The sequence below is a fragment of the Schistosoma haematobium genome, chromosome 1 (assembly GCF_000699445.3).
Source record: "Schistosoma haematobium chromosome 1, whole genome shotgun sequence".
Classification (NCBI taxonomy): Eukaryota; Metazoa; Platyhelminthes; class Trematoda; order Strigeidida; family Schistosomatidae; genus Schistosoma; species Schistosoma haematobium.
Genome location: NC_067196.1, coordinates 13,950,698 through 13,977,132, shown reverse-complemented (window position 1 = coordinate 13,977,132; position 26,435 = coordinate 13,950,698). Strand labels below are relative to the sequence as shown.

The window sequence follows — 26,435 nt, the reverse complement described above, 5'->3', positions numbered from 1 at the left end:
CCCAACGTAATGTGTTGTTTGGCCTTCCTCCTTCCCGCTTCACTTCAAGATTCCGTGTTAGGGCTTGCCTCGTGGTGCAGTTTGATGATTTGCGTAATGTATGTCCTATCAATTTACATCGTCTTTTTCTAATTTCCTCTTTAGCTGGAAGCTGGTTTGTTATCTCCCACTAAAGGCTGTTGCTGATGGTATCCGGTCAATTGATGTTGAGTATCTTGCATAGACAACCATTTATAAATACTTGTACCTTCTTGATGGTGGTAGTCGTAGTTCTCCAAGTTTCAGCTTCGTACAGTAGAACTGCCTTGACTTTAGTATTGAAGATCCTCACTTTGATATTGGTTGAAAGTTGTTTTGAGTTCCATATGTTCTTCAATTGTAGGAATGCTGTCCTTGCTTTGCCAGTCCTCCCATTTATGTCTGTATCTGATCTTTTTTGTTCATCGATGATGCTTCCCAAGTATGTGAAGGATTCTACATCTTCCAGAGTTTCGTCATCAAGTGTGATTGGATCGCTGTTCTCCGTGTTGTATTTGAGGACCTTGGTTTTCCCCTTGTGTATGTTGAGGCCTACTAGTGCAGAGACTGCTGCCACACTGTCTGTCTTTATCTGCATTTGTTCGTGTGTATGGGGTAGGAGGGCTAAGTCATCTGCGAAGTCCAAATCGTCTAACTGATTCTAAGCTGTCCATTGTATTCCGTGTTTTCCCTCAGATGTCAAGGGCTTCATAATTCAATCGACCAGGAGAAGAAAGAGGAAGGGAGAGAGTGGACAGCCTGCAGCTCTTCTAGAGTTACTGCCGGTCCCAAGACCGGGTAAAGGAGGAGGGTTGGGCATGGGGTTAACGACCCCATCCCGTAGAAAAATAACTCGCTAAAAAACGCTAACCAGAAAAAATAAATTTTATTTGCCTTGCAATCATAAATTAATATGATTAGTATAAGGGTCATTATGTTTATAATGGTCAGTTCAAATAGCCATGCGTCTTCAATCATTTCTAAACTAAACTACAAAAAACTCCATTCTCATGTTATCAGAGATCACTTTACAATTTTGTAAGATTCATTTCATTCAGCTTTATATTAGCATATATAAAACAGATTTTTTTCCAAACAGTTGAAATAAATTATTTCTTTATATGTATTTTAATCAAACACTAGAAGGGTGTAGGCTATATGAACCGTTTTTGTGATAAATTCACATAAATCAAAAAATTTCTTTAGAAAAGGAATTCCTTTACAACAAGTTTATCTTCAAAGCTGTACAGTCGTATATATATATATATATATATATATATATATATATATATATATATATATATATATATATATCATCAGTTTGTACATTTGACAAATTATCAGTCAGTGAACGGCCATAGGTCTGTTAGATTTAGGTTAGTTGTTATGTGAAATTCGATTACATCATTATAATATTTAGATTTATAGAGAACAACGTGAACGAGAGACAACCTTCAAAAATTTAATCTGGCGTTCAAAACAACCACTTATTGTAGATCTTTATATATGCTAAAGAAACTGTGTAGAGAGATATATTAGAATGAGATTTAGAGCGGAAAATTTCCGTACAAATCACTAGATCCATTGTTTTATGTGGTTACTATAGATTATTATAGGTTACTAAAACTGACCGATTTGTTATGCGTTTACCAGTTCACCTCTTGTTGCTGAGCTATGCATGAGGGTCGTTTGTCGAAGCCGAGGTTTCGTCGTGTAGAAAAGCACCTACCATCGTGGCTTAGCGGGGTAAATGTTACTTAATTACGTCGTCAGTTCTATAACGTGTAACAGACACTGGATATTTAGCTTCCGATTTATCATTTGAAATCATTTACTGATTCTAATCAATGATACCAAGAAGTGTACACTCTAACTTACATTACATTCCAAAAGCATTGACCATCAACAATTTGATACCTGAGTTATGCGCGCAAAAATAATTTGTTAAATCCAAGTCTTTACATTAGTCTGAGTTTTTATTTTTGTTCTGTTTGTTTAGTTGTTCCTTTTTTTTCGTCCTCACTTCTAGGTTTACAAATGATTTTAATTTAATATAATTTACTTTCGTTACTATTAGTAGTATTATAAGGATTATTTCTACTTCCATTTCTCGGCCACTGTTCATTCATCTTCGCTGCAGCTTGATGATACACTTACAATTTTCACCTAGTTTATTAAATACATCTCATAAATTTCCTCCTTGAGAAGTTATTTATTCATTTAAAAACATAATAGGATTTCACACAAAAACTAGTAAAACTCCGACAGGCTTATAGTTTAGTAGTTGATATCACGAAATGATCTCAGTTAAGCAGTCAGTGTAAACCAGGAAGCACTGGACAACTGTTTCATTCTAGCATTGAAATCCTCAGCAGTACACTTTAATGAACCCACTGAGAACCAAACTCACTACCCTCGGATCCTAAGATGAGAACTTAACTTTTATACTAATGAGCTGAAATCTAGTTGTGTACATATTTAACATTAGTCTGTTCAGTAATATCGTCCAAACATCTTCCAAGATACTCCTTAGATAATTATCTTACACTTAATGTACTTGAACTTCAGTGGTTACAGCTTCTCACTGGAACTCTATAAGATCTGTTCAATGTTTTCTGGTTTTCAATGTTTGTTTCATTAAGATCATTTTGTGATGTTAACTATGAAACTGAAAAAAACTGCTACTGTCCCCTATCAACACATAATTGTTTATTGACCTTTAATTTATCACATATATGTACTGTCGTACTGCTTTGAAAATGAACTCCTTTCATCAAATAATTAGTTTTTCTAAATAATTTATATCAACTGAAAAAATATATTTAATTCTTAAAAAACATTCAACAGAACAAATATATCAGTCCAAGAAGGGTAATAAACGATGTTTCCTTCTTTAATTTGTGAATGATACCGAAATAGGTTAAATTTCTGGTCATCATGATGAACTCAAAAACAAAGTCTAAAAATTTTAGTTTCAAAACCTAATAAGTCAGACAGTTGTCCTGAAAATGATTTTTTCGAGTATTGAGCCAACGCTTTATTGAGTAAGATGGATCTAGAACAAAGCGACTGTTCAATATTCTTGGATGAACAAGAGCTCTTTATCCGGTATCAATTTGTAGCACAAAGTACTTTCAACATTTCAACTTACAAGCAAAAGTGTGTAAACTATCTGAACGATCAAGTGTAATACTGGAAGAATGTGAAAATAAATAGTTCGATGTTTTAATTGATTTACTGGACTGTGAGATCAAGATGTACCTAAATTAATGGTTGCTCTGGTTGTTAGAAGGGGGCATCAGCCTCGTGACTTTCCAAGGAACTCGGCTTTCACCATGAGACGTCATAACTCATCTAAATGAAGACCTAACTCCCAAGAAAGAGTTTAAATGGCTTGAATTGTTTTTTAGCGCGTTAGTTTTCTACGGGATGGAGTCGCTAACCCCATGCCTAACCCTCATCCTTTATCTGGGCTTCGTACCGGCAGTAGACCCAGAGGGGCTCCAGGCAGATGGGTGGATGTTTAATATTCATCTCAAAACGTACATAACATTGAATATATGTTAAGAACTACTCTATAACTTTGTCACAATTTTTATCTAAGCTCGTAAGAAAAAAACACACTTAGGGCTCAATAATCATCATGGTCGAAATTGAATTAGTAGATTCTAACTGTTGGCTGGGGCAACTTTGAAAAGTGTTTGAGGATAGATGTTAAAAATTATTAGGTTTTCATTATTCTTCTTCATACGGAATGACTTTTTAATTTATAAGTTATACTTATGTACCAAGTATCTGTAGTTATTAACATGTATATTAGGTTGTCATAGCCTTTTCACCATAACTTAAATAAATTTGCGAGTCTTGACACTTCGTTTACTATATAAGTATTTCTATGTTCTGTAATATAACCAAATACTCACTGTTAAATGTTCCCTTAGTAATCCCAAAAGTCAGTGTTTACGGAGAAATATAACTGCAAAATATTATGTTGAATTCTTGTTTCTTTTATTAAGAAGAAATTTTGTTGAGATGGTTGAATTCACAGTTGAGACTTCATGACAAACTGATATCAGCTGGAGACAACTATTGACAAATATAGAAAACTGAACAGATGTTTCCTTCTATTTCGACACTCTTTAGTAATGTTTACCCAAAATCCTAAATAAGATGAAGTACAAAACTTTTAGCGTAATAAGCTTAGATCTCTAAATCGGAATATAAAGGTTGAGATTCTCGCATTTTAGTCAGTTTTCCATGTATCATACTGTGGTGTGTACTAGTGATGTTGACAGATATAAGTAGTATGTATTACCAATCCAAAATGGAATGCCTGGCGGCAGACTGATAAGAAGATCGAAGAGAAGGGAATGAGAATACAGAATGATCGATATGGAAACGAAGGAACGACAAAATCTGAGACGATTAATTGACATCTTGCAAATAAAATATTACTGTATAGTTCTCAACTTTTACCAAGAGATTCTGTCATTTTGTATTCAAACATGTTTGATTGTCCTCACGTGTGTTCCTATTCACTACATTACTATTGGTTAAACGTTGACAACCATATTTTCATGTTGGAAATGTTTAAATTTATAATAAAACTAATCATTAGTTAGAGTATAGTTTCAGACAACAAAAAAGTTGATTTAAACAGGAAATATATAGATGTAAGCCTATTATCATACTTCAGACAAAACAATGAACAAACCTAATTTTTCGACAGGAAATACGTTATTGTATGAAATTGCATATTCAGTTTTATAATTTTCATGCATTTTCAAACCAAATGGTAACTATAGCATTTTTTGACAATAATGATCAAATATTTCCGTGTTCCTATTTGGTAAATTTTCAACAACAACAAAAGACACAAGATGTCGAATGTGTTATAAATTTCTACGTTTATCAGAATAATCTCATTTTGTTTTTGACGAACTGTTAAGATGGTTCTCAATTTCGTAAATTAACTCTTTAGGCTGAACAATAAACTATTTTATCTGTTTGGTACTGTTTACATAGATGATGTAATACAATTCAGATATACTGGATAGATAACGCATTTTATAGGTATGGTAATTCAAAATACAAATCCTCCCGGAAGATTTATTGATAAAGACTAAATAAGATTGACTTGGATTGACGTTTGAATTTTTCACAGTAACGAAATGGCGAGTATTTACATCGTTATGATAAAGGATATAAATATAGTATAAACATAATACTCGTTTTACAATTGAGTGTTTACATGAACCTATTAGCGCAGTTAATAATCAGTTGGCGTTGAAAAAGAATAGTACCGAGTTCGAGTCCCAGTGTGAACATCAACACTGATATATAGGTATAACTAGTTAACGAGTCTCAAATCGGACAAGACGTGCTTCTTGAATTCCACTGCTAGTTACAGTTCATTCATTCAGGAAAAAATACTTGGTAGGCAAATGATTCTCATGAATTTTTACATCTCTATAACTAATAGATTGTCACATTACAAATAATTACAAATTTCGTATATGTGATTTACACAATATCGTTAAGCATTTTTCACACAGTATGCATTTAATTACCTTATTTTCTTTTTTATTCTACTTGCATCAACTTCTAAAAATATTACAGGAGAAGATCATAGAACAATTGAACATTTTGATCAAGTTTATCCAATCGATGTACACAATTACACTAAATATACGACTGGTAGAAAACGTCCTTATCATGAACAATTTTCTCCATATGATCAACATCGAATCGCCTATGAAGATGAAGTTATCAAACGTCCATGGAGTCAAACACATAAAACAGATAGATATTTAACTCCACACAGAGGTGATTCATTGAGAAAAGCTTTAAGTTTAGATAAACCATCATATATACCAACTCCATTGCATAAACCATCTTCATCACAACAATATTATCATTCATCTCCTGAACAATTAAAACATCCTGAAGAAAGTTTAGAATCGAAATTTACACGTCAACAACACTTTAAATATCATATTCCATATTATTCTTCATCATTTGACTATCCATCATTGTCAAGTAGTAAAACAAGACCATTAATTCATCCAGGTTATATTCAAACTTATAATTTTTTCTCTCCAATTGAAGAAAAAGGTGATTTTGAATCTGAAACAAAAGGTCATCCATTAATGAGTAGATTTAATGAGGATAAAGATGATATATGTGAAAAAAATGAAAAAGTAAGTAATTCATTCCAGTTAGAGAGTAGAAAACACATTTGTTTCATATTCTTTTTAGATATGTCTATTATTTATAATATTCGGTCCATATATATATATATATATATATATATATATATATATATATATATATATATATATATATATATATATATGAATAGTTTCATAATGTAATCACAGTTTACAATTACTTAATTGACTAATCAGAAACAGTTGAATAATTGAATGGTTTGTAGGCATAAGTCTATTTACTAATACAAAAAATTGATTGGAGTTTTAAAAGTCTAATGATATTATATTCTATTTACAACATGTAAGTCTTAGATTTGTTCTATTGTAGAATGATGCCTGTATTCTGTTGAGTAATGTACAGTTAAGACGAAACTGATGTTCATTACTCATTGATATTTTTTTAGAAATGATTTTCCAGTTAATAAGAATCTGTAATTAAAGCAGTAACCAAAGCATTTTGAAAGTAAATCTAAAACTGTGCTAAGAAAAATACAGAATTGATTAGTTTCTTGTAGTATTTATTAGATCATTTCAACTAGTGATTAAAATCACTTTGTAATTATGGTATGTGTTGTTGTATAAGCTAAATAACTCTTCAGTAACTTCGTTAATCTGATATAGACAAAGAATTTAGTCCACTAATTAGTCAATAAATATCTAGTTTACCATCAGACCATTTCATTGGAAAGGACTACTCTTATATGTTGAAGTGACTCAATTATCCTCTTACATCTTTCTTATTTCATTATTGATTATATGAAATAAGACCTACGTATATCAATCAACATTATCGTAATCATTTACTGAAATTTCACCTTACTGTTAGCTATCCATTTAGAAACTATGTTACTAACTGGATCATTTACTTAAAATTCATAATTTTTTCATACAAGTTGCATTCAATATGATGATTCTGTATGATCTCAAGAAATATTTGCTCGGTTTTAGACAGTCAGAAATAGCTTGATGAAAATGGTTTTTTTAAATAAAACATGTACTGAAAGACGATTAAAACTATTTGTAAATTCATCACACATAATTCAGTCTCCTTGTGATTTCAAAATTTATGTGAAGGACTTCATCCATATCTCAGAAAAGCATGCCAGTTATTCATTCTGTTTCGATACTCCATCATGCATTGTACGTCAGTCAGTCTTCACCATCCCACCTCTTACATTCCTGAATAGTGCTGTTGTTATCAAGATTTCCGGGAATATTCTCTTTTAAAATTTATGTCACTGTCCTGCTGATTTCGCCTATTTCAGATGTAGCAGGTGTACTGGTTACTTTTATTTATATAATCAACTTACTTACTTACTTACGCCTGTTACTCCCAATGGAGCATAGGTCGCCGACCAGCATTCTCCAACCCACTCTGTCCTGGGCCTTTTTTTTCTAGTTCCATCCAATTCCTATTCATTTTTCTCATGTCTATTTCCATTTCTCGGCGTAATGTGTTCTTTGGCCTTCCTCTTTTCCCTTGGCCTTGAGGATTTCATGTGAGGGCTTGCCTTGTGACGCAGTTGGGTGCTTTCCTCAATGTGTGTCCTATCCACTTCCAGCACTTCTTCCTGATTTCTTCGTCCACTGAGATCTGGTTTGACCTCTCCCACAGTACGTTGTTGCTAATAGTGTCCGGCCAATGTATCCGAAGTATTTTGCGTAGACAACTGTTAATAAACACCTGTAATTTCTGGATGATGGCTTTCGTAGTTCTCCAGGTTTCTGCCCCAATTTATATAATCAAGTTCATTACTAAAAACAACAGTTGTAAAAAGGTCGACTTTGAAAGAATAAAAACGATATCAGATATGATAAACTTTTTAAGTAAACATAGTGGGTAGTGATGTATAACATTATTGCGTTTATCTTGATATTATTTTGGTCGTATTTCCTCACTATAATAGCATGAAATGGATTTTCAAAACAGTCACTTGTTGGAAAAATTAATTATTAATATATTTCCATCGAAATTAAGAAGTATAAGACAGATTATTGGGATTCTTGTTCATTAGATCATTATTACTATTATTGTTATTACTGCCACTGCTACTACGACTGTAGCATCATGACTACTTTGATAAAAAACAACCTATTATCATTTTATGCAAAAATGAAGGGTATGGCATGGTGAACTGACGAGTCCACCGCGGTGACGAAACTATTCATATATATATATATATTCATTTTGAAACTTATCAAATTCAGCTTACGAAGTTTGGTCATATTTTAATTCTAGTTACCTGAATTTTCAGAAGAATGGTATGTATTTCCATTGCTCTTATTGAGTTATTCAATAATTCCCAATATAATAATATGAGATAGCCAAACGTAATCAACAGGAAATTCTAAACTAACGGTTTCTTTCGTAGGCGGCACTCATGAGTCAGTGAAGTAAGGCTTCTTGTGGAATTTGAGCCTGTTTCAGTAATCATTGAGCCATTCGGATCATGAATAATCTTCTTTTGAGCTTTGTTTATTGAATTACTGTTGTGAAAAATCTTATTTATGAGAACTTTTAACATAAAACGTAGCTTCAGAGTTTTTCTGGTGACAGTCTTTAGATATAAAAAGTGGACCAGTAAGTATATGAAGTCGGTAAGACTTATAGTCTCATTTTAAAAAAAACATGACACTGTTTAGTGCTCATTGACCAAATAGTTCATTATTGAATATTTTTATTCTATCATTCATTTAATTGCAACTCATATTATTCTCGTGTATATATCCATATATTACAGATTTATCCTATGCAAATCAAAGACGATCATGGGCTTGCAGCACATAAACAAAAGTCTGCATCACATGTTACTACTGATATTACTGGTGATACAAGTAATCATAGTAGTCAAAAAAAGATTTATCAATCACCATTAAAGAAAACAATTTCACCTAGTGCGTCAACAGATGATATTATACCATATGATAGAAAATCTTTTATATCACATAAAGAAGTTCGAATTAATGAATCACAAACTCATGAACCAACTGGGATTAAAAAATCAGTGACATTATCAAATGATATTAATATTAAACAATCACCACAAACTACAACACGACATACTACAACTATGTCATCGAGTGGAATTTTAAAAGTGTCTGTACATTTAGGTGAAAGTGAAATACAAGAATTTGCTGAATACTGGGACCATAGTATATTTTCAGGTGCAAGAATCACTGCAGTTTGTTTAGCTGGAGTAGCTTCTGTTTGCTTAGTTTGTTCTGTATGTGCCAGCACATGGTTATATCAGGGATATGGTAAGTGATAATATAATATTAATCATATTGTTTATTAATGAGTAAATTAATTAAAGGACATTTGTATGGAAATTGTATTCAGTACACATTCAAGTGTTAAATTATTCTGCATACTTTAAGAAAGTTGACATTATAAATTGATTTTTACTACACAACGAAAGGTAATCTGGAAGTACTGAAAATCTTCCAAGTAGTGTTCAACATGGATCGCTAAAGGAGCTGAACTCAAGAACATTTATACATACCTATACATCACGAATACTAATGGTGAAAACAAACTTTGTTACTATTATACCCTATGACTGACCAATACGCGTAGAAGACCTTAAGTAATCGCTGAGAATCAAGGATAAGGAAGACTGATACTCCATACTTGACGGTAGGCCCATTACCAGCTAACTCAAAACGAAGAGGAAAAATACAAGACCAATAGTCACCAAGCCAAGATTATCATTATATCTCAGACATCCGTATGTATAAATACAAGACCAGACGACTCATCAGACCATTGGAGTAACAGTATTAACACGGAGCAACAACATTATTGGTGGAAAAAACGGAGTACTGAGTATACAAATAATCGCTTCTAGTTTATGAGTGGAAAATGCTATATCAACAGTTTACTTTCCATATAAAAGCTTGGAACTAGGGTAACACGAAAAGGATAAGACCAAAATACTCGATACACATCCAGTCAATATATATACATATATAATCGTAGAAAAGTAGCTTCAAAAGATTTTATCTCTTAGAACAGATATAACTGTTAGGAGTTAGCCATTTAACACTGAAGAATTTTTATAATCTATAAAGCCCGTACATCCACTTTCTAATAGTTTAACACTCCTCAGCAATGAACACTCATAAAACCCGCCTAACATTGAAATCGTCTGAAACAAAGTTATTTCTTCATTTTTGTATGGGTTGCTTGAATCTTCTCATTGATTTTTAGAACTGTAATTAATTAGTATCTTATTGGCATATGTGCACCCTGTGAAGACTGCCTCAATATAGCTAAGTGAATAACGCGATGGTGTTTGAAGCGAACGGTACTTGGTTCGAGTCCCTGAGTGGACATCAACTCTAATGCAGACCGAATAGGATGAGACACGAATCTTCGATTTCACTGCTAGCCACTATTTCCTCAGCTTATAGAATTATTTATTGTTATTAAAATCTGACCTATCACCTTTTCGGAATGTATGAATTGTTGTTAGTAATGGAAGTCAGGAAGCACGTTACGTTTTGTTTAGGATTTGGTAGTTGGGTGTATTTTCATTTCAATATTAATGTTCACGCTAAGGCACGAACCCAGTACATTTTATTTCAAATGACCAACACACTATTTACTGAGCTACTTAATACAGGTAGCTACCAAACTGTTGAATGCTTATAATCATGATTATTAACCGTACATCATCTATTTTAAATTATTCAGTGTTATTGTGTATGATTATTACAAGAAAACTCTAAATACTTACACATTTATTGTTGACATAATCAAAGAGTTCAATTATACTCAATCTATTCAAATGTATCAACTATAACGATAATGAAGTAACTATTTCTCATACTCAAATGATGCATGCATGTAAAGTTGATCATTGCCAAGGATTATTATCAACTAGGAAACTATTGGTGATTCAAAGAGTACTGGATAACTTTTTCATTCTAGTATATCTTTTGTAAAATTTTGTAAAGGTTCGAACATATGACTCTCAAGCTTTATGATGGGCACAATATCTTTGGACTAATAAATACATGTCATTTTGAAGGTTATTTATCGATAGATATTATTTTCAGCTTGTTAGCAATGAATGTACATCTTTTCATGTAGATAGAGTTATAGTTGATCAAACTATTCAGTCGGAACAAATACAATACAATATAGCAATACTCCAATAATACATGAAAATCACATAAATTGAACTAATAAAAATGTATGATGTTTTTAAACTGAATTTGTAACTGGAGTAGGAAGTTTATGCGATTACCTATTAGACTACAAATAATGGTAGAACACACTATTAATCCTATGATCTGTCATTGAAATGAACAGATATTGAATAATTATTATACATTTACAGAGTAAATGGACTGTGATTAGAAGTGAAACTAAAGTTGAGCATTTTGTCTTATGTATGGTTAATCAAATAATTAGCTGAATGGATAACACATTGGCGTTTGAAGTCAAAAGTACTGCGCTAAAGTCTTGGTGTCAATATCAGTAGGGAGATGGAGGTGCATCAAGTTGACTCACCGCATATAAGATGCTAAATGAGTCCTGAATTCCACTATTGATGGTAATCCATCTCTTTTATAAAGCTTTTGATAAAATGATTATATATCGCGATAATCCGCACAGTATACACATATGCTAACAAAGGCTGATCAAAATTTTGTCAACGACGACATAATCCTTCAGCTTTTATTATATAAATTGTTATATCGTTTCTTTTGAAGACTATTCTAACTTCTTCATAAGTAATGAAATATCGGTTCCCTTTTATTCTCTTAAAAATCACATTTGGAAGATTTTTTAATATCAAAAAGTGAACTTTTATTGGTGCTTAATTATTTTCCATCCAATTTTATAACCTCAGTTGTTAAAGCTAATCTCAAACTCTTTTGATTCTTCATTGAATAACAAGCATCATTGTTAAACTGATTCGACATGGATTATTAAGCGATAATGAAAACGAAACTAGGTACAGTTCTTTTATATGGTTTATAATAAGTCCTCCAACTTTGAAATTATTGTATAATTGGTACAGAAATTCATTCATAAAGGTTTAAGTAAACTCGTTACATAGTTATTAACACTTTAATGTTGGTTTGATTAGTCAATTTTTAAGTGTAGCTGAGTATTGGTCGTCCAATCTATTTGGTTCACTTATAATCATCTTTTCCTGACGAAAAGATCACTCAATCGTGTTTAAATTCGAAATAATCAATTAATACTCAATTCACAACAAATACAATGGTACAGTTTCACTACATATGCCAGGGTACGGCCGAGGGTGGGGAGAGTCTGCTCTCTCTCTGGAAATGTTCTCACATAGCCACGCGTATACAGCCACTACCAGAGAAGTCCTACTCACTGCCTTCTCTCGGCATTACTGTTGTTTACGGAAGTGAGAGGACGAAAAGCCAATGTCTGGCGCTTTAACAGGGTTGGTGGACACAGTGGATCCACCTAGGGGACTTGGAAAACCCCGATTTTAAACCAATGGTGCACATGAGCTCCAGAATCCTAACTTAACAAATGGAGCACGAACCTACTGTTGGTCACCGGTTACCATGGCACTGCATCTCCTGACGTTGCTCTACTGCCTTGCGGATCAGACCTTTAGGTTGAACGCTCCGGGTGTGGGCCCCCAAGAAAATCCCCTGCTTTAGTTTGGGCACCCGGGCAGTATCACAGTCCACACACAAATCAAGTGACTAGTGTGGCGCATATGTATTCGGTGCCCCTTTGTACCAATATTTATATGCTAAAATAAATAAATAACACAAATAACGAAATATATATGTTGATCACATCATTAGTTAAAATCACATTGGTCTTTGTCACCTTTTATCCACGGTATCTGTTAATTTATCTTTATTTATAAAGCTCCCAATTTAACTATTTTTTATTCATTTCATTTATATTCATTTATTTTATTCCATTATATAATTAGATTAAATAATTGCTTGGTTTATCGCTTGACTGATTGATTGACGAACTAGTCGACTAATTAACTAACGGATCTAATAACTGATAAATTGATCAACTGATTGTTCGACTATTCGATAGATACATGATTGGTCTATGCATTTTGTCCGATAAGCAGAAATTCTGTCTGTATGATTTGTTTAATTTTACAAATCGAAAGATTCTTTCCTGTTTGTGATTTTATTGGTGTTTATTCAAATGATTTATTAAATACTATTTTTCTCCTCAATTAATATCACTTACAAAATCTTCATAAAACCTCCAGAACAAATTTATAATCATATGGCTTATTGTGACATGACTTCTCGAATTACTAGAAAGAGTTATGACCTGTAGATTTCAAGCCTGTCGGAAGTGATGTAGTTATCACCAATGTGTCATCACTCTATATTATAAGCAGATTGAAGTTGTAAATGTAGACTTTGAGGTTTCAGCTCAATAGTCCAGTAGTTAAGTACTCACCAAGGAATCTTCAAATTCAAAGTTTGATCCTTCGCATGAGTATGCACTAGGGTAGTGTCCTATATTAAGGATGTACTAGGTGTTTAGTGTTCCTTGCTTTTCAGTGGTATCCGAAATAAAATGACCTTCAAACAAACAAACAAAAACGGTTTTGAGTCATATAAACTAAAAACAGTTCAGATTTAACACTTTCTATCATCAAAGAAGTCTATTATCAACATATTTTGTAGGCAATAGCTAATAATGATTGTTTCAGTTAAACACAGTGAACTATTAAACAGCAAATGATATACAAAACAGAAACAGATTTTTTTATATCCATTCAAGTATATTCTTCTTAATTAATCAGCGATTTATGCTTGTTTGATATTGTTCACATTACCAATTCACCTCATACAATGACAATCATAGTTTAGATGAATGAAATTTTAATTAGTACAGTTTAAAACATCTACTAAAGTATAATACTGAATGATCTAGGTGTTCATCACCCTTCGATAATATTTCATAACCAAATAATCTGAACTAAATTCATTAGGATAATTGGTGATGGAAAATAATCTTTGTTGAAATATATACAGACTAGGTTCTCAGTTCCAAACAGCTGAATAAAATCAATGAAATCATTCATATCATTTTTAATTCTGTTGCGGTTGATCTAAATTAGAAATAAGAAGACCAATGAATTTAAAGGTTACATGTTTATAGTGAAACTTCAAGACTTTAATTTCAACACTTGTAAGACTTCTGCGTCGTTAATGTTAGGGATCTTAAAACAGAACAAATTATTTACAATTTTCGAGATAATGTCAGTCTTTGATGAAATGTAAACTATCTTCAGAGAAATTTAAATATTTCGTTCACAAATATATGCCGTAACAATCCCCATTATTCAATGCCTAATATTATATTAATATGAATATATTATAATGGTTATGTTTAATTTCATGAATGATAAGTCATTTTAGGATTCTTTTAGATACAGTTTAAATTAACCTGCTGAAGAGTCCCACAATAGGACGAAACGGCCGTCCAGTGCTTCCAGGTTTTCCATGGTGGTCTAGCTTCAATTGAATCACGATCTCAACTGTTTAATTGACTACACTCTCCACAAAACACCTTCTGATACTAATCAACATATGCTCACTAGTGACTGACTTCAAGATATATATCCTGGAGTTCTAGTGAGAATCAGTGACCAGCGGAGTTCAACCGGGTCAGTTGTGAGATAGTAACTCACTAATGACAATGGTGGATGTGTCGCTCAATTTCGTGGATTAGTTGAAGTTAGACATTAACACCATTGGATGCCATCACAATGGTTTAGTTGGTTAGGCGCTTGGCACGAGACTGATAGGTCCCGGGTTTGAATCGCGCGAGGCGTTGTCGTGGATACACACTGCTGAGGTGTCCCACGACAAGACGAAACGGCCTTTCAGTGCTTCTAGATTTTCCATGGTGGTCTAGCTTCAATTGATTTATGATCTCAACTGTTTAAAAATGTTATTTTTAAAGAGGTATATACCTTTTCACAGTTTTAAATAATTACAGATGAAGAGATGTATGATTAGACTGGATTTCTCATTTTTAGAAAATTTTACCTAACGCAATTGATTGTGGTAACTTGTTTGAATTGTGTAGCAACCATAAATTTTGTCTTTCAGAACTATTCAGTCTTAGCTACAACCAGAAGGGATAAAAATTTTAAGCAAATCTATACATGTCTCCTTACTAAAAGTTAGGTTACCTTTTTTCTACTTTTGTAAAACCCATACCTTTATCTTAGGATTTGAAAATATACTAAAGATGTTCTTCAAATTCTCTCTCTCTGTCTGATACTTCGTAATTCATTGGTTAATTGAAAGGATAACAATTTATAACTCCCATAATACTAATCATCGTTTGTTTAAAACATCTGCGTTCTAATAAGATTTTTCCCTTATCTATAATTGCTTAACTATACTAATATCATAGCTTGTTGTTATTAGATAGTTTGTGTTATTTTATATAACTAACTACCACTTAAGAAAATCTTGTCAACAATGCTTACCTTGGATGATAATGATGATGATGATGACTTGGATAACTGAAAAAGAATAATTACACTAAGGAAAACAAGTTAAGAATTGAAACTCTTTTTATCCAAAGCATCACTGAAGTTCACTACTGATGTAATATTCAGTGTTGGCCATAGTAAAAAAGAACAGTGTACAATATAGATGTTTTCAATTGTTATAAAGGGGTTATAAAATAAAATGAAATAGTCTTGTCTTGCAAACCCTGTTAATCATGTATCATTCAAATCAATTATGATATAATTTCTTATTGTTTATTTTTCTTAGCAAACAATATTACACATAGTGGATTTTGGAAACGTTGTAATTATTTCAATCAAACATGTGAAATCATGCTTCCTTTTATCACTAAACATGAAGGTAAGTTAGTCTTCATTTCTTACCATAAATTAGTTATTGACATCAAGTTTATTGGATTATACATATAAGAAGTGTGTGTTTTATACGATTGTTGACAGTTGAATAGAGGATTGAAGCAACGTGCAGAAGGTTCAGTTTAGTTATTTATACAAATTCATTTTTGATGTTTAGATATTCAGTTTGAAAACCGAATAACGATGATTTTTGATTTACAGTTAATGGTGGAGACCAAGAAGAAAGTTTTACGTTATTTGGGATTTGTTAACTAGATTTAATTCCAATTAACCGATGAAAATAAAGTATGCAAATATCAGTACATTTGAGAGATAATCATGGATCAGTTTTCGATATCAATTAGATCCTTATCTGTTGTCATTGTCTTCTTCTTTCAGTCAGTTATTCTCAAGTATAATATAGATATACTACAGAAGATTTGTAGCTCAGATGGATGCTTTTGGTATAGGTTTGTTCACTGAGTTGAATGGTTTAATCCTGAAGCTTTGGTTGTTCTCCAGAGAGAAGGTCATGTTGATGATGTTGTTCAGAAGAACAATGGAAATTCCATGAGGAAATTATCGAGCTTAAAGAACGAAATTCCATCAAAATAATACGGATATTTATAAGCATTGCTACTTACTTTGAAGAAGTGGCTTACGTCAAGTCACGATACGTCAAAAATACAATTTTTCTACTCATGGGGATATGCCAAAAATATATTTATTGTCATAACACTAACGTCTGTTAACTAGGTATGTCTATGAATTCAAGGAAATACTTAGTTTTGTATGTGAAAATCACATTGGTAATAATCTCAGCGATTGAAGTTTAACTAATTCCAACGTTCTGCCCAGAAACTTGTCTGAATTTCTTCAAGGTAATAATCAGTAGTTTACGAATTAAGCGTTTCAGTAAGAGACCGAAAATCACGGATTCTTTTCCTTGTGACGAGGTCATGGATCCCTTCTCCTGATGAGTCCCATACAAAAACGAAATAGTTGTCCAATGCTTCTTGTTTTTCAGCGGTGTCTAGCTGAAATTACTCCACGATTTAAGTGATCAAAGATATTATTTTAGTTGTAATCGCTGTCAGTAGAACTCACTTCGGTTAACCAGATGAAAATTTACTGAATATCTTAATTAGTGATGAACAGTTGTAGTCGTATTGAATATACATGAATGTATATCAGTGAAAAACCAACAAAACAAATATTGAATTGCATGGGGATCAGGTTTATTTTAGTTTTGTCTGAATGGGACAATGACGAACCCGCTACTTTATAGGTAGATGGTGGGAAGCAAATGTCAGGAATGTTGTTTGTTAGCATATCATAAAAAGATTTAATGAATGCCTTCTTGGAAGTTAGACTTTATTTTCAAATGACCAAATTAATCGCAATACGTCACTTTCCTCAAATCAAAATTGATACATGTTTACCGCAAGAAAATTCTACCATCAACACTAAATAACATAGGAAAAACGTCCGCCAATTGTGATATTAAATAAAACGAGTTCAAATCCCGTAAGGAGCACTAGATTTAACACATACCTAATGTATGGAACTAACCAGCGTCATTTCAATCTAAAACGTTTCAACAGATTATTCAATAAACATTCAGTCTCGGCGGGTGAGACTATAATTTATGTACGAACAAATCAGGTATAGTATAACAGGTCTCGGATTTTGGCGCAAAATCCACTCATGCAATTTGCTAAATAGAGTTTTGGCATTATAGCTGATGTCGATTCGTGATGAAAACCCTAAATCTAATTTCTAATCTTAATAATCAACTGTAAATCATAATTCTAATTTCTCACACTGGTTTATAACCTTCATTTGGTCTTAGTTATTAGGTGGACACTCTAAAGGTGACTTTAGCGTCGCTCAAAGGTCGTCCATAAATTATAGTCTCACCTCTCGGTGATAAAATTTTTTAGAACACTACACTACTCATTGGTCAGAAGTTCCCCTAGAAAAGCTTTTAAATAATACAATTGTGAAGTAAGTCTTAGTGTTAAAAATTATAATAAACATTCCAAAAGGCATAAGATTTTGAAAACATTTTTTTGCTTAGCTTCATGGAGTAAGTGGATGCTACAGTTTTTATCAGACACTAAAGTATTATTAAAACGTAGTTGAAGTACGAATGAAATATAGAATTATGCTTAATAGATTAACAAAATTTTTCAAATGACGGATATAATCCCCTCAGAATACGACCGAACAACTTCTCTTTCAATATTACATAACAAAACTGTTGACAGAATCAGTTATAATGATATCATTTTGAAGTTAACCTGGTAATTGTTGTATTTAGTATTAGTTCTTTGTGTAGGTTTATACTTCCTTGTTGTTAATATTCACAACTGCTGTTGGTCAATCTCTGTGTTGTTGCATGATGTCCATGACTGAATGTCATGATACTACAAGTTAAATATATCTTAAGAAAATGTCCATGTATGAAATTCAGGATGTAAATCTTATTCTATTTATACAGACATTACTGTTATGTTTCAAGTTGTAGATAGTGGATTTGGATTTCAATATGAACACTGACACTAGATTGTAGATAAATTTAGCTGACGAATCATAAATAAATAAAAAAGACTGTCGTGGATTCTACTGCTAACCACTACTCAAACTATGAAATGTTTTGTGCCAGCATGAAGTGTTCAGGAGCAAATAAAAGGTTAAATATCATATAATTTATAGTTATTGCTTCCTTGGAGAAAACTAGTGCTTCACCATTTAACGTATGCATTTAGAATAATGTTGCTTATAAATATCCGTATTATTTTGATGGAATTTCGTTCTTTAAGCTCGATAATTTCCTCATGGAATTTCCATTGTTCTTCTGAACAACATCATCAACATGACCTTCTCTCTGGAGAACAACCAAAGCTTCAGGATTAAACCATTCAACTCAGTGAACAAACCTATACCAAAAGCATCCATCTGAGCTACAAATCTTCTGTAGTATATCTATATTATACTTGAGAATAACTGACTGAAAGAAGAAGACAATGACAACAGATAAGGATCTAATTGATATCGAAAACTGATCCATGATTATCTCTCAAATGTACTGATATTTGCATACTTTATTTTCATTGATTCATTATCAAACTTTAAGTAAAATTAATTAAGTAGTATATGACATTCATTAAAAATAAATAACATAACAGAAATATCGTATTTTATAATGCCATAATCAATAAAGATATAACTAATTTACTGAATTGAATAATTCATTTTCATTAGTTAAGTGATTTATACAATTACTATGAAGTTATTACAATGAAAATAGATTCTTATTATATAATTTTGTAATTAAATTACTTGGGAATAGTTTGTTTTTAACAGAATGTAGTTCCGGTAATTATTATTTTCTATAATTACACTTGTATTTTACATTGTTATTAATCAAATACTGTAAATATATGTATGTTATCAATGATAAGGCATAGAAAATAGTTCATTTTAACTACTGATTCAGAATACCTGAAAAGTGGTAAACAATAAACTATAAGTACAGGGTTGTGGAGATTATTAAGTTATTGATTCAGATCTTGAACCGATTAATGTTAGGTCACCATTGAAAACCTGGAAGCACTGGACGGTCAGTTCGTCCTATTGTGGGACTCCTTAGCAGTGCCCATCCGCGATCCCGCTCGCGAGATTCGACCCAAGAACCCATCAGTCTCGCTCGTGAACACTGAAATACTAGACCACTGAGTCGGCACCCAACGATGTTAGTGTCTAATTCCAACCACTCCACGAAATTGCACCAACGTAAAAACATTGTCTTCAGTGAGCTGATATCCCACAACAGACCTAGTTGAACTCCACTGGTTACGGCTTCTCACTAGAATATTAACACCGTTGGATGCCGGCTCAGTGGTTTAATGGTTAAGCGCTCTCGCGCGAGAGTGATAAGTCCTGGATTCGAATCCCATGGGGGACGGGATCGTCGACGCGTACCACTGAGGAGTCCCACACTAGAAGGAAACGGACGTCCAGTGCTTCCAGGTTTTCCATGGTGGTCTAGCTTCAATTGACTCGTGGTATCAACTAATAAAATCACTATAATATCCACAAAACCCCTTCTCATATATACATATATCACTTCGGTTGGGCAAACGTCAATAATCACTGTGACTGAAATTATTTACGTTTCTTTATTTAAATAAAAGTAGCTTTTACAATACAAATCAAACTTAATAAGAATTTATAAAGATGTTTTCAATTGACTCATGATTTCAACACTTAATTTCATTGAGTGTAACAATGAACAGTTAGTGGAGTTTTCGTCAGTTAAAAGAAAAAGACCTGCAATGGAATATTTGATTCAGATCTAGACCTTATTCATTATGACTATATTTAAGTTCAGATAGTTTGATGCGTTTCTTGTCGATTACCTCAAACCATCATCTTATCTCAACATATTGCACGTAATGTCGTGTCACCTAGACTAATGGCCACATTGCAAATTGGTCAATAGGATTGGATTTGCACTGAGAAAGACCTGACATACATGACATTGATCACCATCCAGTGATCAATCGATTGTAATGGTTTAACCTTCGTTTATTCTTTTCATCATTTTCTAACAAGGTTTATTCTTAAAACTGATGGGAAAATAACCTCTTTGAAGATCAAAACCTGGAATCCATGAAGATACAGTCAAACATACAGTTACTGCGCATATTTGGCAGTGTTAATTCATACTATCAGGGATTAAATAATTGAATACTGTGAGCATACTATTGAACAGCCAAACTAAGTTAGGTTAATGACCAGACAAGGCGGTTAAATGAAGTATGTTATTTTGCGATGCATGTCAGCAGGATCTCTAAGCAACTTCACAAAAATTAATTTCACATTTCACTAAATTCTTCATTGTTCAGACAAATATTTGTGGATGTTAATTTGAAGACTATTAAAAGAGTGATTAATGCTATACGAGATGACTTCAACCAATAAATGCAACTACTGAGGCAACCTCAACGTGGAAGTTTGAACCTATCTGAAGAAGATTTTTTGTAACATACACTTGAATATGGCAGAAATACTCATACTGAAAGATAAGATTTGTGTTATACTGCCAAGTAATTAATTATTACGAATATCTCGGTCTTGACTCAAATAGTTTAATCGTAATATTACTGACTATGACGATTAGTAAGACTGGTTCTATTTTTATGACTAGTAGGAATTCTCGCTAAAACTCTTCATACATCATATTGATCATCGAAGATTCTTGAATAGGTTCTTGTAAACTACTGATATTACTTACGTATGATAAAATTCAATGTGTATTCTGAATAGCATTTTATACTGAACCTACATTCACTTTGTTTATACATGCAAAAAAAAGTGTTTTATTCACTCAATTCTAGTAAATTTCACTGAATATTGAAAAATGTTTACATTTTTCCTCACTTGAAAATTATTTTAGGCTGGCAAGACGGTGCATTCTTTATACTTGTATTGGCTATATTATTAGGATTTTTAGGATTGAGTCTTTCAGTGGCTGGCCACTTAGTTTATGCTCTTCCGAAAAGATTATATTATTTTCATTCAGGCGGTGAGGCACATGTCGTTGCAGGTAAGTCAAATTTTAAAAATAAAGAAATGGTATGTGTATTCGGGTGTTTTTTAAACTTACAAACAATACAATCAAAACAAAAATCAATTAAGCTTCACTTCATGACGCAAGCTAGTGGCTATCTGGACTCAGTAGCTAAGTGGACGACACGACGGAGTTTGAAGTAAACGGTATTCTATCCGAGTTCTGGGATAAACATTAACACTTTGATGTAGATACATCCAGCCGAGGAGTCCCAAATAGAACGAAACGCGCGTCCTGAATTCCGCTTCTATCCACCATCCATCTGTGCTCATAATGCTTGGATGTATATAATATGTACGTAATACAACTTAAAAACAATGTGTAATGTTAATGTCGTTAAACTACCACTTTTGTGTAACAGTGTATAATTGTACACAGTTGGTAAAACTCGACTAGGTAAAGTGATGTTTAAGTCTATAATCTATTGTTTACCGACAAATAAAAGTAAGGAATAAAGGTCAACAGATGAACTGATAAGTAATCTTAATATACTGTTGTATGCATTTGGTTTACATTTTACAGGATGAATTAAAGAAAAGAAGCATTACAATCTATGAAATTAGTAGTTTACTTGCAGCCATTAATAATACTAATTCCATGAAACTGAATAGTGAATTCACCATAATTTTTATGGTTTATATATTCTTAAACTATCCCTTTAATAACTCGAAAATTCATTTTATCTCCTTATTCTTTTATATAGTCACGTAATAAGTCCATTCACTTAAGTTTAATGGTCTATTTCTTAAACAAAATTTGTAGTTGTACTGAAAATAGCTTCTCAATGAGAAATCACATGTTAAGTTTCTGGGTATAAAAGTTAATTAACAACTATAATCTTCTTACTAACCGCGAAAAATTCAAGTCACTATTTAAATGTTTTGTAAATATCTTAATAGTTAATGCTGAATGGTTAAAGATAGTCATAAATAAATGTAGAATGTGGCATAAATACTTAATGAACCTGATAAGTCTTTCGGATTGAACGCTATATTCGTTTCCTAAGCTATTCTGTAACCCCCAAGCTAGAACTGTACAGCGACCTGAACACGAGAAAGAAAACGCATAGTATGCGAGAAGTACTTTACTCCAAGGTTCATTTTTGTACAGAAAAACACGGGTGTTTATAGATGTTAACAATTGTTAAATGAACATCATATTTCGGCCAATCCGCTAAAAGACATTATTATGCTACTGACCAATAGTAGCACGCCACGTTGACATTTTAGGATGCTCCATCATCCTCTGATTGGCTAGGACTCTTCGGCTTCGTTGCAGTTCTCGGAAAGCCGACTCAACAGAACCAAGATATTAATTACTGTCAGTACAACAAGAAAAATTTTAAAGTAACATCACTAACAGTAAACAAAAACTAAACACAGAGAAAACGAACTTTTCACAAGGGAATGAAACACATATATGCTATAACAGTAATAGTCAGAATCTAAGAATAAGTGAAGAAAATATGAATTTATGTCATTACTACTAAATCATTGAACCATCGAATCATTTCATCTATGATCTTCAACTATTGATCATCACTTTTGTATAAACCTTAATAGTATTATTTTACCCCTACCAGTTATAGATAATACATCATAAGATGTTACCTCATATAAATATCACAATCATTGATTTGTATTATTACTTAAAAGGTTTGAATAATTTTGCATAATTTTTTCTGGTTAGCGTTTTTTTAGCGAGTTAGTTTTCTACGGGATGGGGACGCTAACCTCATGCCCAACCCTCTTCCTTTATCCGGGCTTGGGACCGGCAGTAGACCCCGGAGGGACTTCAGGCGAAGTTGATTTGTATTATGAATGTAGTCTAATAAACTTTATAACAAGTTATAATCATCAAATAATATTCATTAACTTTATTAGTTCCATCTGCATAGATCCTAGAAAACAAACAATCTCACTAAACAAACACCATTACGGTTCCAATAATAAAAAGAAACAAAAATTTTTTTCAAATGAACAAACAGATTTATTCGTTAATAAATGATGGGAGGAAAAATTGCAAATCAAATATTTGCTTTGTTATTTATCATGGTCTTTCTTGTTGTTGTGATATTGTTATATTTACATTGTCGTTAATCAGTGTATGTTGTTGTTTTTCTTTCTTACTTCATATTTAATATTACTGTCTATTTTTCTTTTTTTTTCTATTTTCTTTTAGCATTTGTTACTGCCTTATCAGTGCTTATTTATCACATCACTATAAAATTACATTTACGAACAGAAGGTCCTGTAAATTTTGGTGAAGCATATGGTATTTCATGGTTTGCATGTTTTCTACATATAATGGCAGCAATTTTATTGCTTTTAGATGAAATTATTAATGAATTAGTGAATTTAGCTCGTCGAGTACATTGTGTACGTACTTGTTTAAAATGTATTATACATACATATAGTAAAACTGTTCAGAAAAAGCGTCAATTATTTACTCATTATAATATAAAATTTTACAATGATAAATAAACACTTTTTTAAAAATAAAAACAAAAAATTCAATGAAAAAGAAATTATTATTGATATACATCATTTAGAGAACTTATTCATATTGTTTTGTGTCTTTCTTGTATACTTATTATTATTATTAATATGCATTGAATATTCTGAAATATTGATTCTTTCGACTTTAATTGGCTCAACATTCAGTAGAAAAAGAAATAATACTAGAGGAATTCTTTTCATTATATAAGGGAACTTCAAAGATTAGTTAATATAAATACACAAATTATCATTTTCAGTTAATCATTCTATGACAGTATTGAAGATCATAAATAAATGCACAAGATTACACAAGCCATAAATAATGACAAAAAGTCAAGTACATAATAATATTTTCAGAAATACCTTGAAAATGTAATTATTTTACTAGTTATTTTGAGCTACTTAATTATTTATAAGTAGCTAATGTTTTTCTTAAAATATTTGTGGATATTATTATATTAAAAAAACATTTCCATTGTATATCAATTCACTAGAAAATGCCGGAACATTTCATGCAATCTGACAAAAACGTTTTTCTACTTCCTGAACATAAGTGGTTTGTTTTTTCTTCCGATTTCTATGCATATATATGTGATCTTATGTTTAGGTTTTTGAAATAATAACCATTTAGAACTGATTGATATTAAGTACGTTGTAATTTATCCTTTTTTAGCAGGGTGGGGATGGGGAATTTATCTACTTTTGTTTCTGTTTTAATTTATAACCTTTATTTAAAAAGAAAACAATTTGTGAAATACAATTAGAAATAAACAAATATGATTGTAATTGGCTCCATAAGAAATTATAATATGAATGAAATTTAATAAATTATATTATAAATGTTGTTTTTAATTCACTTGTAAGTAAGTAATTTGAGCTTTTGACTTGTAATGAAGTGAGAATCTGAATTGAACTATAAATTAAGTGAAGTTTGCAAAAGGATTCTGACCTTATGGTAAAATCGCAAACATACAAAAGTTGATTTCTTCTTTCTCTCTAAAATAAGAAACATTACACCTCAAATATTATTAAATGACAAAATGCATAGCTTTTATTGAAGCTTAAATACATTTTGGTTTATGATAATATTCACAGAATTCAGTAAATATGTTTTTGATATTAATGTGTACATATCAATTATTATCAGTGATAAAAGTTAGGACTATATTGTTAATTTCACTCTACTTATGCTAAACTAATTGTTTGACGGTAAGCACAATGATTTAGTCAAAATGTTTCAAATTCCAAATTTTTAATCTATTTCCTTTGACTAAGTGAACAGATGTAGATTCCACAAACTGATATATAACGGAATATGCTTAACGAAATGAATGAAAAATGTAATACATTAAGTTTCTTCTTTTCTCAGTACACAAATATTCTATTGAGTAGCAAGCATATATCAAAAGATAATATGATGCCGATGTGTAGCAAGTAAAGCAGTATTTAATATGATACAGCTTGTTGTATGTATTTTTTTAGCTAACCTAAAATTGCAACAGAAGCACTGTTTATCGCTGAAGATAACTTGTTTAACAATATGATTAAAAGATCATGCAGCAACATAAACGGAAATCTTCAGTGGATAAATTATAACTATATCGGCAAATTACTTTACGAAATCAACATTCAACTAACTCAATCTTGGTCATAATGATAATTCACTCTTATTTCTTTACTCCTTCAAATATTCAAAAGTATCGGTCACCTCTGCATACCTCAAATATAACAGAAGCAGTTAAATATACGGAAAAAAGTATTAGTAAAATGATAAGCAAAACACTGACTCCTGCTAAAAATAGTTATTATCTTAGTTCTTAAATATCATTTGAATAATACTATGGGCGTATATATATATAATGAATATCAGACACCAAGTTTTCTTCTGACCATAATTGAATTTTCTCAAAATATCTATAAATACCTATCACACGTGCCGAAGAATTTAGTATGGTAATTGGAAGTAGTTGAATACGGTATGCTAACTAACAATACCCGGGACTATCCGTTTCATACACTTGCGTAAGCATGGTCTATTTCGGTATTGGTACACTTTCCTTTGCTACCATAATAAAAGACCTAATCCCAGAATTGTAGATGTCATGATATGATTACCTAATCTATAAAATCTATAAGTCAAATCATGGTCTACACTGACTTGTCCTATCGTGATGATCAGTAATACAACATCTAGATTTTCTGA

The 26,435-nt window shown here is 31.9% G+C and overlaps 1 protein-coding gene across 1 annotated transcript in view; it reads left to right on the top strand.

The window, feature by feature from the left end:
* The window catches only part of MS3_00010061 (uncharacterized protein), a gene marked incomplete at both ends in the record, with an annotated part of 31,808 nt that extends 7,591 nt beyond the window's left edge, over positions 1–24,217 (top strand). Inside the window, 5 exons of the mRNA XM_051218394.1 lie at positions 5,638–6,218; positions 8,972–9,488; positions 16,011–16,103; positions 21,561–21,710; positions 23,916–24,217. Of these exons, the coding sequence (XP_051073197.1) occupies positions 5,638–6,218; positions 8,972–9,488; positions 16,011–16,103; positions 21,561–21,710; positions 23,916–24,217 (1,643 nt within the window). The remainder of the gene's footprint in view (positions 1–5,637; positions 6,219–8,971; positions 9,489–16,010; positions 16,104–21,560; positions 21,711–23,915) is intronic.
* Positions 24,218–26,435: the final 2,218 nt, after the last annotated feature.